Source organism: Akanthomyces muscarius, assembly GCF_028009165.1.
Source record: "Akanthomyces muscarius strain Ve6 chromosome Unknown contig_18, whole genome shotgun sequence".
Lineage (NCBI taxonomy): Eukaryota > Fungi > Ascomycota > Sordariomycetes > Hypocreales > Cordycipitaceae > Akanthomyces > Akanthomyces muscarius.
The window spans coordinates 1811421-1826841 of NW_026611618.1; the positions used below are offsets into that span (position 1 = coordinate 1811421).

At 57.0% G+C, this 15421-nt stretch overlaps 5 protein-coding genes across 5 annotated transcripts; 1 reads left to right on the top strand and 4 right to left on the bottom strand.

Moving 5' to 3' along the window:
• Positions 1-1088: 1088 nt before the first annotated feature.
• Positions 1089-2810, top strand: LMH87_009062 (uncharacterized protein; the record flags this gene model as incomplete). Its single annotated transcript, XM_056202334.1, has 2 exons — positions 1089-1468; positions 1598-2810. The coding sequence occupies 2 exons, from the start codon at positions 1089-1091 to the stop codon at positions 2808-2810; spliced, it is 1593 nt and encodes a 530-aa protein (XP_056056907.1).
• Positions 2811-3058: 248 nt separating this feature from the next.
• LMH87_009063 (uncharacterized protein) lies at positions 3059-4682 on the bottom strand (the record flags this gene model as incomplete). The annotated part of the gene is made up of 3 exons (XM_056202335.1): positions 3059-3954; positions 4114-4571; positions 4651-4682. The coding sequence occupies 3 exons, from the start codon at positions 4680-4682 to the stop codon at positions 3059-3061; spliced, it is 1386 nt and encodes a 461-aa protein (XP_056056908.1).
• Positions 4683-7001: 2319 nt separating this feature from the next.
• Positions 7002-9443, bottom strand: LMH87_009064 (uncharacterized protein; the record flags this gene model as incomplete). The annotated part of the gene is made up of 1 exon (XM_056202336.1): positions 7002-9443. One exon carries the CDS (start codon positions 9441-9443, stop codon positions 7002-7004), a length of 2442 nt encoding a protein of 813 aa, XP_056056909.1.
• Positions 9444-9893: 450 nt separating this feature from the next.
• Positions 9894-11318, bottom strand: LMH87_009065 (uncharacterized protein; the record flags this gene model as incomplete). The annotated part of the gene is made up of 1 exon (XM_056202337.1): positions 9894-11318. The coding sequence occupies one exon, from the start codon at positions 11316-11318 to the stop codon at positions 9894-9896; it is 1425 nt and encodes a 474-aa protein (XP_056056910.1).
• A 1031-nt stretch (positions 11319-12349) lies between these two features.
• Positions 12350-13236, bottom strand: LMH87_009066 (uncharacterized protein; the record flags this gene model as incomplete). Its single annotated transcript, XM_056202338.1, has 3 exons — positions 12350-12781; positions 12850-12937; positions 12995-13236. The coding sequence occupies 3 exons, from the start codon at positions 13234-13236 to the stop codon at positions 12350-12352; spliced, it is 762 nt and encodes a 253-aa protein (XP_056056911.1).
• Between the last annotated feature and the right edge of the window lie 2185 nt (positions 13237-15421).

Here is a 15421-nt window from a genome sequence, read left to right on the forward strand (position 1 = left end):
CAAATTAAAAGTTGCAAATTGATGCCTCATCACGATTTAAATTGTTTTTTTTTTCTGTTATTAATGCATGCAGTATCCCAACCCAACATCTCCGGTTGTTGGGCCACAGTGGAAGAGCCTGGCGAGCAAACGCCAACACGACGCTGGTCTCGAGGAGCTTGACAAACATTGCTTAATACTTGGCAACGGCTAAAAATTGCGATGTTGAAGCTCGTTTTCATAGTATTTGCTTAATAAAATAAACAAGGAGCATTACCCCCACATTCATACGGCGGCAGGTAAAACATTCAGAGACAAGTCAAGCCACTGCTGAACTTGCATGATTCGGCACTCTCAAGCGATTTATGAAAACGCCGTTGTTGTTCTGCCTCAAGAGTTAGTCTGCCATTCTATTGTTCTTCACTGCGAATACTTATATTTCAATTTGGCTTATACGAAGCCGGTCCATAATAACGACCTCGCGATCTTTTGTCATGTACAAGATCCTCACGCATAACGTTAGCTAGTTGGTTCGATCGTGAAATGAGACGAGAAACAGACAAAGGGCCACGAAATCAACTAGCAAGCAGAATTCAAACTAAAAAATCACACGGCAAGTTAATATACAAGCGTGACGAGATGTTGATCTGGAAGAAAAAAGCACTCATGTTGGTCTTTAAGGTGCAAGTCATATCGCAGCGGGCAGCTTCTGCCAACACACTTTGCGTCTACCTGCCTACTCATAACGCCCGTGTCAAGCCACCATCTTTCCTTGTTTTCGATTCCGGGCCAGCAAATAAAACCTCGCCAAGGTTTTCAGGATACACGTCATTGAATCTTCTGCATCCTTCGAGTTGTTACTCACCTGCGGCCGCGTGAGTCACCAGGCGAGCCTTGTTGGCAGTCCTGACCCCGCCAAGGCGCAGCTGCTCTTCTTGACCAACTGCTTGGCGGGGGGGAAACGGCACAAGCAAGCACCCAATCCGTCTCCCATTAAGCCATTGCGCAAGTAAATGTACATGTAAAAGCCCAGCTGTTTTTAATCATTTGTTTTCTTTTCTACTCTCTTCACACAGAAATACATTCTTCCCCCTCCTCACGCCAAAAACATGGACTACTTTCTCTCCGACGCCTTCCAGGCCCGCGCCGAGGCCCTCATCGCCAAGTACCGCGTCCCCGGGCTCGCCATTGCCATCACCCACCGCGAGCGCGTCGAGTCCCGCGCGTTTGGCTTCGCGCGGCTGGACGATGGCGACCACCCGCCCGTGCCGTGCACGCCCGACACGCTGTTCGACATTGCTTCCGCGTCCAAGAGCATGACGGCGGCGTCGGTGGCGCTGCTCGTCGAGGACGACGACAAGCACCCAGACGTCAAGTACGACGCCGTCGTGGCCAAGCTGCTGCCGGGGGACTTTGTCATGCCGACCGAGGAGCTGACGGAAGCGGTCACTGTGGACGATATCCTGTCGCATCGGACGGGCATGCCTACGTACGTATGAAATCTGAACGGATGGACTAAGCGCTGGTCACCTTGGCGTCTCTGCGTCTTACAGCCATCCCATACAGTAGCGCAAGGGTTCTCCTTTACTTCATTGTACTAACATGCACTATGTAACAGTCATGACTGGTCCTATCTTGGCACCGGGTCCCAGACCCCAGACACTCCCCGGTCCGTCACCAGAAACCTGCGCAACCTGCCCGTCTGCGCGCCGCTGCGCACCAAGTACATGTACAACAACATGATGTACACCGTCGCCGTCCACCTCGTCCAGCAAAAGACCGGCCTCTCCTTTGCCGACTTCCTCTCCGCCAACTTCTTCCAGCCCCTCGCCATGTCCTCGTCCAGCCTGCAGCCGTCGCGCGCCCGCGCCAGGGACGGCTTCGAGGCCCGCATGGCCATGGGCTACACCTGGGTGCGCGCCTCGCAGCGCCAGGCGCCCGTCCCCATGGTCGAGTGTCCCGAGGCCGACGGCGCCGGCTCCATCATCACCTCGGTCAACGACTACATCAAGTGGGTGCGCGCGCTCCTCCACCGGACATCACCCGTCACCGAGGCCGTCTACAGCGGCCTGGTGCGCGCGCGCACCATTGTCAATCCCGACGGCGAGCGTCTCCCGCCGCGCTCCTCGCCGGCCATGTACTGCGCGGGCTTGGAAACGGACTACTACCGCAGCCAGCAGCGCGTCGACCACGGCGGCGGCGTCACCGGCTTCGCCACCAAACAGCTGTTCCTGCCGGCGCAGCAGTTTGGCTGCGTCATTACCGCCAACAGCGGCGAGGGCGGGCACGCCGCCGGCACAGTCCTCTTCCGCGAGCTGATGGACGAGGTGCTCGGCGTGCCGCCGGCGGAGCGCCCCGACTGGGAGGCGCTGGTGGACGCCTTGGAGGCCAAGCACGAGCCGGAGAACGACCCGGACCAGTGCGAGGCGGCGCTCTGTAAGAAGATTCTTGAGTCCCTGGGCGGAGAGAAGCAAGACGAGTACAAGGAGGAGAAGGAAGAGGCAAAGCCGCTGACGACAGCGCTGGAAACATACGCCGGCATGTACGAGCATCCGGGGTACCACCAGCTTCTCCTCGAGATCAAGGACGGTAGTTTGTTTGTCGACGCCTCGGAGCGCTCCTTTGGCTTCACCGGCATCTTCAACCACATCGCGCAGCAGCGTCTGTTTACGCTCCGCATCGCCGAGAGCCAGGCCTGGGGCGGCCAAGACATGACGGCCATCAAGGCCGAGTTTGTACTTCAAGACGGCAAGGTCGTGCGGCTGGGCCTTGCGCTGGAGCCGGACATGGAAGACACGGGCGAGGAGATGATTTGGTTTACGCGCAAGTAAAGTGGGCTCACATAAAAAGTATAAAAATTGACATAATGAGCGCAAGTACTTCTTTTTGAGCGGAAATGGTTCTTCATTTTTGATTGATGGTGGCGTGTATATATGTACATAAACGCTCATGAGGCATGTAGCTTCAATAGCAGACGGGCCAAGCTTCGAACGGGTGGGGGGTATCGGCGAGTAAATGGCAAACTCGTATATAATAAATTCCATGTACATGTGGAATGCCGGCTTCTTGTTCGGCGTCTTTAGTTCCCAATCTCGGGGCTCGGATTGTTGTGGATCGCGCAGCCTATGCACTGACAGTCGTCGCCGCACTGACAGCTCGACATTTCGCCCTCGCATCCGTCGGTGAAGGGGTAGCTGACAAAGAAAAAGTCATTGGCCGAGAGTGCTTGCTCCTCTGCCAGTCCCGACGTTGCATCGGACGGCGTCTGCGGCGCCGTGGGCGAAGTGGCACCTTCTGTTTTGCCTGCTGCTGTCGTGGCGATGCCGTTGGTCTGCGCCAGGTGTCCGTTGGTGGCGTCGTGCGTGCCATTTGGAGGTGTGTGCGTGCCGTTGGCGTGCGCGTGTCCATTCTGCACAGGCTGAGTGTCCTGCATCATTGCGTTCCAAGCAGATCTAACGTAGGTTTGCGTGGCATCGTTGTATGGATGGGCAGCACATCCGACGCACTGACAAGAATCGCCGCAGCTGCACTGGTGAGAAGTCCATGTCGCGGTATCTGTAGCACCAGCCGGCTGGTACGGTACAGCCGATTGTGGGCCGCCAAACATGTATGCTTGTTGTACTTGAGGAGCCATGTTCATGTTGCTCATAGCCTGTCGCCATTGCTTTGGTTGGAGGGGCTGCATATAGGAGCCATATTGAGGAGGGTATGTAAAGATGTTTGGCGTGGCGAAGAATGGATACATGCCGTTGGCCATGCCTATGGGAGGTTGAAAGACGGGCATGGCGTTTCCGTTCATGTGACCGTTTGTGGCTTCGGTGGTCGCCTGTGTCGGAGTTGTGGTGCCGTTGGTTTTCGATGAGCAGCAGCTTCCTGAAGGCTCGGGTTTGTTGCTCTCAGCGTGCGTGTCTGCCTTTTCGACAGAGGTGCCTTGTGGCGCCTTCTTGCCGCTGCAGCAGCCGCCTGAAGCAGGTTCTGAACTGCCGTTAGACGCTTCTCCGGTTCCGTTTGCCAAACCGTTTGTTTCCGAGACAAAAGGCGGTGCCATGGGCTGCTGCATCATAGGATACATGCCAGGTACGCCAAAGGCGGGCGCTGCCATAGGCATGGCCACGGTGGCGTATGGATTCATACCATTCATAGAAGCATGGCCATTTATTCCATTTGTTCCATTTATAGACGGTTGCTGCGTAGGATCAAAACCCTGTATAATGTTGAGCTGGTTGGCGTCCATCCTCTCGAGCCCAGCAACGCCGACAGACTGTTTGCGGCCAGCGCTTTTAGATGACTGCTTCTGAACTCTGAATGGCGCACTTGGTGTCGGTCTCGTAGGACTGGTTGGCAACGACGAGCCATTCGACTCGGGCTCCTTCTTGATTGCGTCGGGGTCGGCAGACTCTGAGGAAGACGCAGGCCCGCAGCGGCAGGTTTGCTTCTTGGGTATAGCCGCCGTCACGGCAGCACAAGAGCACGGCCGTGAGGCAGGATGAGGACACGAGCTGAGCGGGCGCCCTGGTTTCCGGACAGGGACCATGAGCCGGTCGCTGGCATGGTTACACTTTGTTGATCGATGGCCGCGAATGCAGGGCTCACTGAGACAGGTCAGCATGTCGAGAGAGGCCTCACGATTCGAGGCAGGCCTACGCCCCAATCTTGTCGGGGTTCACATACCAGGCCATCTTTTGCCCATTGATGAGCGGCATGGTGGGCGTTGAGAGGCCGCCGCAGCAGAGGAGCGATGCGCAGACGGTACGGTGGTTTTGGCGGGGTCCTTTGTGCTGCAGCTCAAATTAAGACGGCACCGTCAGCGGTAGTGACAGCCGGGTCGGATGAGGTGTGTCGTCGCCCCGTTGGATAGGCAGCTCATCCGATGGCGATCGTCTCGGCTGAGGGATGCTGCGAGTAAATTCAAGCCTGCCTGCCACCTAACCGTTTCGCCAGGTTTATCGCGCGCGCGCCCGATCGTGGGCTAGGGTATTGGAGATGTGCCCGTTTGGCTGTGGAGAGGCGGCGGTGCTTGATTGGCGGCGAGCCGTCGACGGTGCTGTGTGACAGTGACAGTCCGGCAAACAGTTGACTTGTAATTTTCAGACGATTCAACAGCCGCAAGAGACGACAAGGATTTCGGCGGTTGAGGGGAAGTTGAGCAAGGAAGAAAGGGAACAAAAAAAGGCGTCGAGGTTGTCATGGCAGAAAAGTAGCTTGTTCCCAGGCGGGCGGGAACCGAGAGAGGGCCTTTCTTTGCAGGGCAACCGAGGGGCTGCCGCGGGGGGTGCAGACGTTCCCCCTCCAGGCCGCCAGACCACCGCCAGCAGGTCAGCGATAGCGCTGCCCCACGTGCGGCGAGGGGCTTTGTCCACTATAAATCCGCTGGAGGGGAATGGCCAGCCCGCTAAAGCCCACTGAATGCTGTCCGCTGTGCATGCGCAAGGGTCAAAGCGAGCGTTGGTTCGGTGGTGGGCATGGCGTGCATGTAAACGAGAAGGGTTCCCCTGCCTTTGCGTATCAGAGTTGCCCCAAGTATTTTCGAGATGAATAGGTATCTTCTCATGTATCACTTTTTTTTTTAAACACGATGATCGTCTGCACACAGCCTCATCGCCATGTGCAAAGCCCAAGTTTCCTTCAGCGCGCACGGACAGCCGTTCGCCAGCGACATCCAGGCACCAAACGCAGGCGGCGGGCTTCGTCATGTTTCATGGGAATACCGCTGAAACGGAAAGAAACCAGTCCATTGCTGGTATTTGCGGGGAATTCCAAGTCCTGTTCTTTTATCTTTTCTTTTTCTTTTTTTGCCTTTAAATGACGAAACGAATATTTGCGCGTGTACATGTCTGCACAAGCCTGCCTGGGACACTCATTGGCGAGCGAGGTGTAGGGCCCTGGACAATGATCACCACCGCCAAAAGGTGTCATTCGCCTTGCATCTGATGTATTCCTTCTTTTTCTTTCTAAACAGGAAAAAGGCAGCCAAGGCTACACAGCGCCACCCCATCCATGTCAGTGATACATGCGAGCTGACCGCAAACTAGGCTGGGGGGGGGCTTGCACCTGAAGCCAAACCAGGATCCTTGCTCTGTCATGTCGACACAGAGACGAAGCCCCATCGTCCATCAAAACCGAGACATTGCACAATCACAACCTAGCAATTTACGCCGATGCACTCTCTTTCTGTTTTCTCAAATGTATAAATACATGAAAGCCTTCTCATTTTTCATACAGCATCATTTCCCCGAAGCACTCCATCAACCCCCCATCGCCCAGAAAAATCGACCTTTCCGCTCAGCGTCGCGGGCCACCGCCAACAAATCGGCATAGCGGTTGGACCCAGATGAGCAAGTTTCTATTGGCTCGCACTCACACCACCACCACTCACACCACAAGCAGCTTGGGTATGTGATGGACCTCATGTGGTTTAGTTACTCCGTACGCGACGCCAAACGATCCCCATGACTGTTATTTCGATACGGTGGCTGGGCTTCTCCGACAAGGCCCTAGGCAAGCAGGGCAGGGCACCTGCGAACCCGGCGGGATTCTAGCCTTTGAGAGGCTAGTCCCGGCCTCTCAGCTCACTCTCTCTCTTGGACCTGCTTAAACGGGCAGCCCTTGGAAAGTGTAATAACCGGGCAGCGCCCAAACGAACGAATGGTGGCGTCTTGATATTCAATACTGGACCGCGGGGAGGCGCAGGCCATGCGATACATCGTGTCCCTCCCCGTTGATGTACCAGAGGACTCAGGCTGCCAAGCGAGTCAGCCAGCCAGCCAGCCAATCCCAGCCAGCCCAGCACCTACAACACGCCGCACACCTTTAATCGAGAGGTCGCCCTGTGATTCCTCTTATTCGTAGGCTAATCCCATATTGAACGCCGCGGTTATCAGCTTCGCAAAAAGAGGTTCACGCCAGGCAAGTCCAGGTTCGGTAGAATCTACCATGAAAAGACCCGTCGATTAGCTCAAGTTGAATACCATGTCTTATAAATTCACTAAAACGCCTGGCTAAATAAATACAAGAGCTTTATTCTATGCGTCAGAGTCGTCGCTACCGTCGGCAAACATGTCGGCCGCCCGCATCCGCCTCCGCGGCTTCCCGACTCCGGATCCCGCAGGTGACGGCTCCGGCGGCGCACCACGACTACTGCTAGCTTGCTCCGTCGTCGCCGGCGCTGCCTCGTCCTCATCCATCGGCTCGCCCGCCACATCCTCCTCTTCCATTGGCTCACCTGCAATATCCTCCTCATCAATCGGGTCGCCTTCCACATCCTCTTCCTCAATCGGCTCTCCCTCTACATCATCCTCCTCAATCGGCTCTCCCTCCACATCCTCCTCCTCAATCGGCTCGCCCTGCACATCCTCCATCGGCTCCTCCGATTTCGCCTCGACCAGCTTCCACCGGCCGTCCTTGACCTCGCTCTCCTCCTCCTCCGTCTTTTTCCCCTCCTCGTCCGGCCTCAACGACGGCGGGCTCTCAAAGGTTTGCGCAAACAGCGCCTGGCTCGCCGCCGGGAACACGCACCACCCCTCCCACAGGTGCAGCACCAGCCCGACGCTGCGCTTCCACTTGTCGGCGCGCAGCCGACCCCAGCCCTGCCGCTCCGCCATGCGCCCGAGCCACGCAAACGTGCCGCGCGCGCGCAGCTGCGCCTCGATGAGCTGCCGGAAGCGCCAAGCATGCCGCACGCCGCTCGTCGACGACGATGACAGCACGTCGTTGATAACGTACAGCCCAATCAGACTCGCGCCGCTCAGGTCCGGCGGGCCCCCTTCGTCGTTGTTGTTGGCGGCCGAGGAGGCCACCTTTTCTCGCTCGCGGTCCTGCTCGCGATCGGGATTCGCCGAGGCGAGCGAAAAAGGCGTCTCAATGTTGGTCATCATCATGTCCACCACCTCGTCGACGCCGCGGCTGGCGTGCATAATCGCAAAGGCCGTGATTCGGGCAATGTCACCCTTTCGAAGCCTCCCCATGGTCGTCGGCAGTCGTGCCAGGAGATGCGTCAGCTTGGCCTTTTCCAGCGGGTTGAGAAATGCCCGTCCACCTTCCTCGCCATCCCGATTGTTGGCTTCGTCTTCCAGGTCTTCCTCATCCGACGAGTTGTATTCCGAGTCTGACACAAACTCGTCCAGCTTCGTCGTGTATTCAAATGGTAGCGGCTTTTCAGGCGACTTCCACGCATGCGCCCCGTCAAACAAAGGTACGTATTTGCCTCGTGCTCCCCTGGGCTGGGAGCCTGTCACCACCTCCCACAGCCTCCAGCGCAGCCAGATGCCACCTTCGCTGCGGGCGTCCCAGAGCCACGCCCACTTCTCCTCTCGCCGTACTTCGGGTCTCGACATGAGCAGCGCTTCAAACTCGGGCCCGTGCTCGAGTATACCCTCGATAACCATGTTGATGAGCTGTATGGTTCGCACATCCTGCGGAGGCTTCACAGGTACATGTAGAATGTTCGCACGATTAACCGCCACGTAGTTTGGCCCGTAGGAAGTCGGGGGCGCAAAGCCTCGGTGGAAACCTTGCTGCTGATGTGCATTCTTGCTTCCCGCATCTGCTTGTTCGACGGGCTTCGCGCCAAACGGATGCGAAGCGCTGGACGAGCCCAGACTCGGCAGCGCCACCGCGCTTGCCACTGCCGAGGACAGGTGCCTGTGCAGCGCCAGGTAGTAGCCGTAGCCCATGTATCTGTTCTGCAGCGCGCTCACCGCCGCATCCATGTCCGTCGCCGGCGTCTCCGGCGACATTGTCACAATCACCACCAGATTCTTCCGCTCCGTGCCTGTGGCAGGCGCCGGCGGTAGCAGTTTGACGTCTTCCACCACCAGATTCGACGGCAGCATCGCCTTAATCGTAGCTGGCGATGTCCCCGGCGGAACATTCGAGAGCCGCAGCGTCGGCCGCGCCACTGCTTTTTCCTCCTCTCGGTCCGGCGCCTCGCCCATGTCCTCGTCATCGCTCGTCGCAAACGCCTTGCTCAGAGAAGCGCTGCCCAGCTGTTGCTGGGGCCCGCTGCGGTGGTCCTCGAATCCCATGCTGCTTCGATCGCGCGGGCCCGTCGAGCTCTTGTTAAAGTCCTGATAGGAGCGCTTCTTGCCAAAGCCCATCGGCGCAGGGCCGAGGCTGCCAGGGCCGCTCTTCAAGCCCGACGACGAAGGAGCTCCGAAATGTCGACGTGAACCGCCTCCACCGGCGCCAAAGCCTTGGCGGGGAGGACCTCCGCGATTACTTCCAAACACACCATCTCTGCGGCCGCTGTGGCTGTTGTGGTGGTCGTGGCCATCGTCGTCGTCGTCGCGGTCGAAGCTCTTGACAAAGTCCTCGTACACAGCCTTTGTCTCCTCCGCCTCACGCCGTCGCTTGGCTTCGGCCTCTGCTTTTTGCTTCTCAAAGACGGACTGCTTGACGGACTTTTGCGACGCGTCGTCCGGCTTGGGGAAGCCGCCGCTGTTGGCCGCGAAGCCTTTGCCCGACATGACGGCCTCTCTCGTCCAGACAAACAGGGGCGCGCGTCGCGCAGTTCAACTTGAGTATTGTAGTCTCGTATTTTCTCAATGATCGGCTATCTTGGTGTCATTACGTTTGCGGTTTTCGTAGAGCGTGTTCGTCGTGGCGGTTGGTTACGATGTTGAGGTGCGTGAGAGATCGCAAACTTGCGTGTCTTGAGCGGCCTTGGAGCTTGCAGCTCGGCCCCACCACGCCACTATGTACATGTTACGACATACCATTTTTTACCTCATCAAGACTTCACAGTGAATTCACTCCTACCATATTAAGAATCGAAGGTTTTGATTGTTCATTTTTCAATCATGTCTATCAGTTAAGTAGCGTCAAAAAATCATCAGCAGTAAGTCAAGTAAAAGCAAACGCCAACGATGTGCACATGCTCAAAGACAAACAGGCAGCAAACCACGCCGATTCCAATCCTACAGCTTTGCCGCCACTTCTTTTGCCAGCTCATCCTTGAGAATCATGCCCGGGTAGCCGCCCCGACTACCATCCTCCGTAATCAGCCCTTCAAACTTGCCATCCGTCTCCCGTCCCACCCTATCGCCCTCCGGCACCGGCTTCCACTTCCACTTGTCGCCCAGCGCGCCGCCGCGCCCCTCGATGCAGTCGACCACTTTGTCGCCCAACACAGGGAGGAACTTATACCCGTGCCCGCTGTCGCCCGTGGCCACGAACAGGCCCTCCCAGCCCGGGTGGTAGTCGACCAGCCAGTCGCCGTCGCGCGTGTCCGCGTACCAGCACAGCCGCGTCTCCTTCCACGGCCGTCCCTCCAGACCCTCGACGGGCACCAGGTCCCGAAAGGCGCGGCGCAAATCAATGTCCGCCTCGGTGGGCAGACGCCCGGGGCCGCCGCTGCGTGACGTCATAGGCAGCGACACGACAATCGGCGCCCGCGGCGCGGTGTGCGAGACAGGCAGCGCGCGCGGGACGGTGACGGGGTTGAGGTAGCCGAAGCTGTGGCGGGCCACCTTGAGCACCTTTTCCTGCGGCGGGATGATGAAGAGGCCTGAGGAGAGGTTCAGCACCACGGGCTTCTTGGAGAGCGTCTCGAGCTCGTCCTGCGTGATGTCAATGTAGCCGAGGACGTGGCCCGTGGCCTCGATGCGACCACGCATATCGATGAGAGCGCCCGTCCACGCACCAGCAGCCACAAAGACGAGATCCGCGCGGAGGACATTGCCAGACGCCAGCTTTGCGCCGACAACGCGCTTCCCCTCGGTGACGAGCTCCGTGACTTTCGCATCGACAAAGTTGACGCGCCCGGTGGCCTTGACCCGTCTGTACTGCCACCGCATGCCCTCGCCCGCATTCGCCCACCCCGAGAGCGTATTCAGATAGCCCCAGTCCCCCGGCCGTCCCGGCGTGCCCAGATGCTCCTTGAGCGCCTGGGCGCTCTCGAGGGTCTGTATCCTGTCTGCCGGATACCCAGCCTCGCGCGCGATGCGCGCCACGTTGCGCCAGCTCTCCTTTGTATAATCCATGCCCGTCAGCTTACCCTTCTTGGCCGCTGTCGGGTTGTCCGCCATGAGGAGCAGGCCCGCCTCCGAGTAGCGGCCCTGGCCGCCGAGGTCGTCGTCCCCCTGCTTGCGCCACTCGGCCTGCGCGACGGCCGCCAGCGCCGAGTAGTGCGGGTCGGCGTAGTCGGCGCGGATGATGCGCGACGAGTCCACGCTCGCCGAGTCGCGGGGCGGGAACTCGCCGCCGCAGGCACCGGCATCGTCGACGACGGTGATCTTGGTGTTTGCGTACGCGGGACGCTGCGTCAGCTCCCAGGCGGTGCTGAGGCCGAAGACGCCGGAGCCGACAATGAGCACGGAGCTGGGGACCTTGTAGCCAGCCATGGTTGGAGAGAGCGAGATGCCAACGTCAAAGGTTCAGTATCGGCAACTCCCTTTGCAGCTCGTCTTTCTTCTTATTTCCGACAACAGAAAGAGGGGACAAGTGTATGAGGCAAGGGAATGATGCTGGCGAAGCTGTGCCTCGACCAGTAGTTGAAGTGGGGAGTATAAGTAGGACGGACAGCAAGCCGCCGCGATCGGTGCGCTCGCCGGTCAGTCGAAGTAGACCGAACTTTCCAAAGAGCCGTGCCCCGATGTCTCCACGTTTTCAGAGCCCACCCTGACGGAACAATGCCCCAGTTGTCTTGTCAAAAGTCAAAGTGTGACACTGTCGAGGGCGTGTTTGATTCACATAGGGCGTGCATGAGGAGATCAAAACGTGGCATCAGATGTTTAAGCGACAGATGAGTTTGAGACATTCTTTGCTATTCAGCTAGAGCTAATAAATGCGATCGGTGGATTTGATCCGACATCGCCGAGTGTCACGATGGAAGAGCGTGAGAGTCGGACCAGCCGCATGTCATCAGCAATGGCTTCGGTAACGTGTTCGCAGAATGAGGAACATCCTCATCTGTCGGTTTGAATTATTTTCCTCTCGTCCTCCACCTCCGCTATGAAAAAAAAGAAGCTCCGCTAACATCTGCCTTCAGCAATAATTTTTTTTCTCCTCTTCAGAGCATTAGAGCAGACTCGAGACCATGATCCGATCATGGCCAACGGTCCGCAAGCAATCTATGTATAATCGCGTGAAAAAGAAATCTTTGTGCTTTTTGCCTTGAATCAGGACCGTGCAAAACAAACGAATAATAAATCAATAGCCTCCCCCCTACTGTCCTGTGCCAACGCCAATGCAATGCTTAAAATCAAAATGGTACAAACGGGTGGCCGGGCTTGCTTGTGTCCTAGCAGGCACCAACACTACCGTTGCGGAAAAGAAGTAGTCATGGGATCGTGACCAAGGGTATAGTCATACAAGTTGAAGACGTAGAATCTTGAAATGGCACCGAGCGAGCGCAAATCTCCATAATAGGCCATTAGACCTTGCGGAAGTCTTGCAACACAGGGTAAATCATTTCGAAAGCCTGGTAGATTTCCTCACGCACTTTAGCACCGGTCAAGACAATCTTGCCGGAGACGAAGATCAGAAGCACAATCTTCGGCTTAATCATGCGGTAGATCAGACCAGGGAACAACTCGGGTTCGTAAGAACTGAAGTTGTGATGGCGCGAGGCAAGACCCTCCAAACGAATGGGGAACTTGATGTCGCAGGAGCCGACAATGTTCTGAATCTTGAAGTCGGTGAACTTGGCGTTGAAGCCGAGCTTCTGGATGATACGAGCGTACTTGCGAGAAGCAAGCTTGGAGTCATCCTCGGACTTGGCACCAGTGACGACCATCTTGCCGGAGGCGAAGATGAGGGCCGTGGTCTTGGGCTCACGGATACGCATAATGACGGCCGCAAAACGCTTTCCAATAATGTTAGCACCGCAATGAAACATGAAGATTATTGCGCATGAAGCCAGGTCAAAAGTACCTTTGGGTTATACTCGGCATTTCTGGCATGTAGAGCAATTGTCTTGAGGTCCAGACGGCAATCGAGGTTCACCGTGGCGACAATGTTCCTTGAGCGATGTGAGCCTCATCGAACACCAGCAAGATAGTTCAGATGATATACATACTGCAGAGTAGGAGTAATACCACTAGGCCCCTGCGTAGCAGCAGGAGTAGCGGCAGGCGTTGCGGGAGTCACCCCATTTCCGTTGGCTGCAGGCTGGCCAGGCAGAGGAGGACGCTGGGAAGCATCACCGTTACCGCCAGGTGGCGTGAGCTCGTTGGAAGCGCCGGGGAAGGATAGCGAGCCAGGCGCAGTGAAGGCCTTGGCCTGCGCCGCGTTGGACGGGTGGGTTTGAATGCCCTCCATGACTGCGCACAATCAAAAATGACTTCTGTGCTAATGAGCAAGAAAGCTGAGCGCAACTAGCGAAGAACAAAGTTAGCATCTGAAGTGTAGAAGACGACGAGATGTAACGGGGTGCGGTAGGTGGCAGTGCGCCCAAGCAAGAAAATGGGAGAGCATACCAATCGCGGGAGATGAACAAGTGAATGTCTCCCCTACAAGAATTGCTGCTCGAGCAAATAATTTGGTCCTTGCGAAGCGTAGACTGAAATAGCCGGCAGCGTCAAGGTGGCAGTGAAGATGTGTATCGAAAAGTCGAACACAACAAACCCGCCGGAATCACTTCAAAAGGGCACAACTTGGTTTAAGATCTGGACTACACAAGCGTGCAACGACCCGAAATCGACGGCGAATATCGCGGGACTATCTTTCGTCGAAAAGGATCGGTTGCAGGCGGAGAGGGAGAGACGAGCGAGGGCGTGAAGGAACGTGTTCCAGTTTCTTTGGCCTGATCGCGCGGGGGTCGGGTCCTCGATTCAAGGATATGGAAGCTCGCTGTTTCGCTGTTTTTGCGCTCGGGCACCGGCAAGGCCGCTTCAGGGTATATAGGTAGGGAGAGTGGTTGAAGAGACGATGTAGGTGTCGAGTTGCAGTGGTGCGACGATGAAGGGACTGAAGTGAAGTCGGAGACAGACGAAGCTATCCAGACAGGAAAAGTGGAGACGACGAAATGGGCGAGGGAAAATATGAGGCAAGATGTGACCAAACGCAGGAGGTAGATACGTAGGGCCGTCGATCGGGATTTCCGCACTAGAATGGCGGAATAGCAGTTGGGGGAGGGCTGGGTACTTATATTTCTTGCCTGTGGGCACCAGCGCTGGGCTCCCAGGCAACAGGACGACCTGTGGCGCAACCTCTGGCGCACTTCTGGGGGGGGCCAGGCCTCAGCTTAGCGTGACGCTAGCGGTGAAAGGAGCCAATCATCGGCCGCCAATCTTGTGAATTTATCTCTTTTTCCACCCCATCCAGCCCAGTCCGGCACTAGCGGACCCCTGAGGTACTCCAGCAACATCCCGCCGGAGAGGGTACTTGTGCTCTTTGTTTTTGGTGCGCCGGCCACTTGCACCGTCGACAGACCTGCTGGCTTCCGGCTCTGCAGTGAATTGCAGCACCTTCTCCAGATGGCAAACAGCATCCTCCGCACCTGCACGGACACTTCACTTCCCTGTGTGCCCCCCTGTGTGATGCGTGTGATTTGCGTTGCACAACAGGCAATCCGCTTCTTCTCTCCTCTTTCCTCTCACCAGCTGCTCAGAAGCTGGACCACTTTACTGGTACCCAGCCTCTCTGCATTATTACTCTCTCACACCTTTTTTCTTTCCTTCCCTCTCTCGTCTTCTTCCTTACCCATGACCACCTTACCAACCACCCCCGCCAGCAGCTGTCTGTCGGTCAGCAACGGTTCGTCCAGCTCGACACCGGTCCGCGACGAGACGAGAACGATGACGACGGCTACGACACGGCAAAGGGCAACACGCATCCATCCTGTCACAGCGACGGCAGGGATGGACGTTTTTCTTTCGACGGAGCGATGACCATTGACAACCATCCGACAGGCGCCCAACTCTGCTCGGGCGGCTCCTCTCACAAGCCAGCGATAACCTACCACACCACACGGGACCCAGCGACACGGGCTGCCACCCAACCACAGCCAACCAACCTGCCATTCAGTTCCCAACCAGCCGGATTTCAAAAGGAAATTATGGGTCGCGAAATGGCCGCGTAACTAACTCGTCGGGTCGACTCGCGCCACCACCACATCACCCCCTATTTTTATTTTTTTCCCAGGAGGGAGGGGGCGAGCTTCTGCGTGATCCACCAGCCTCACTCCGATATTGCTCCTCCCTGCGGACCCTTGTCAGCGTCTTGCTCGCACAGGCAAGAAACTGAGCACAGGTCTCTGAAACAAAGCAAGACCCCTGAGGGTAAAGGGCCTTTTATTCTCTTTCTCACAAGACCAGGTGGCCTTTTCGTCTCGGCACATCCGCATTACCCACTACACACTTCGAAGCAATCAGAACCATCGCGCAGGACAAAACAAAAAACCAGCAACAGGTGGTGAGGAAGCAATGTTTCCCGTTCAGTTGGCTTTGTCTGATGCGATGCGACACCACGATGCGTGTTGAGCGCTGCGGGCTACCTAGCGCTC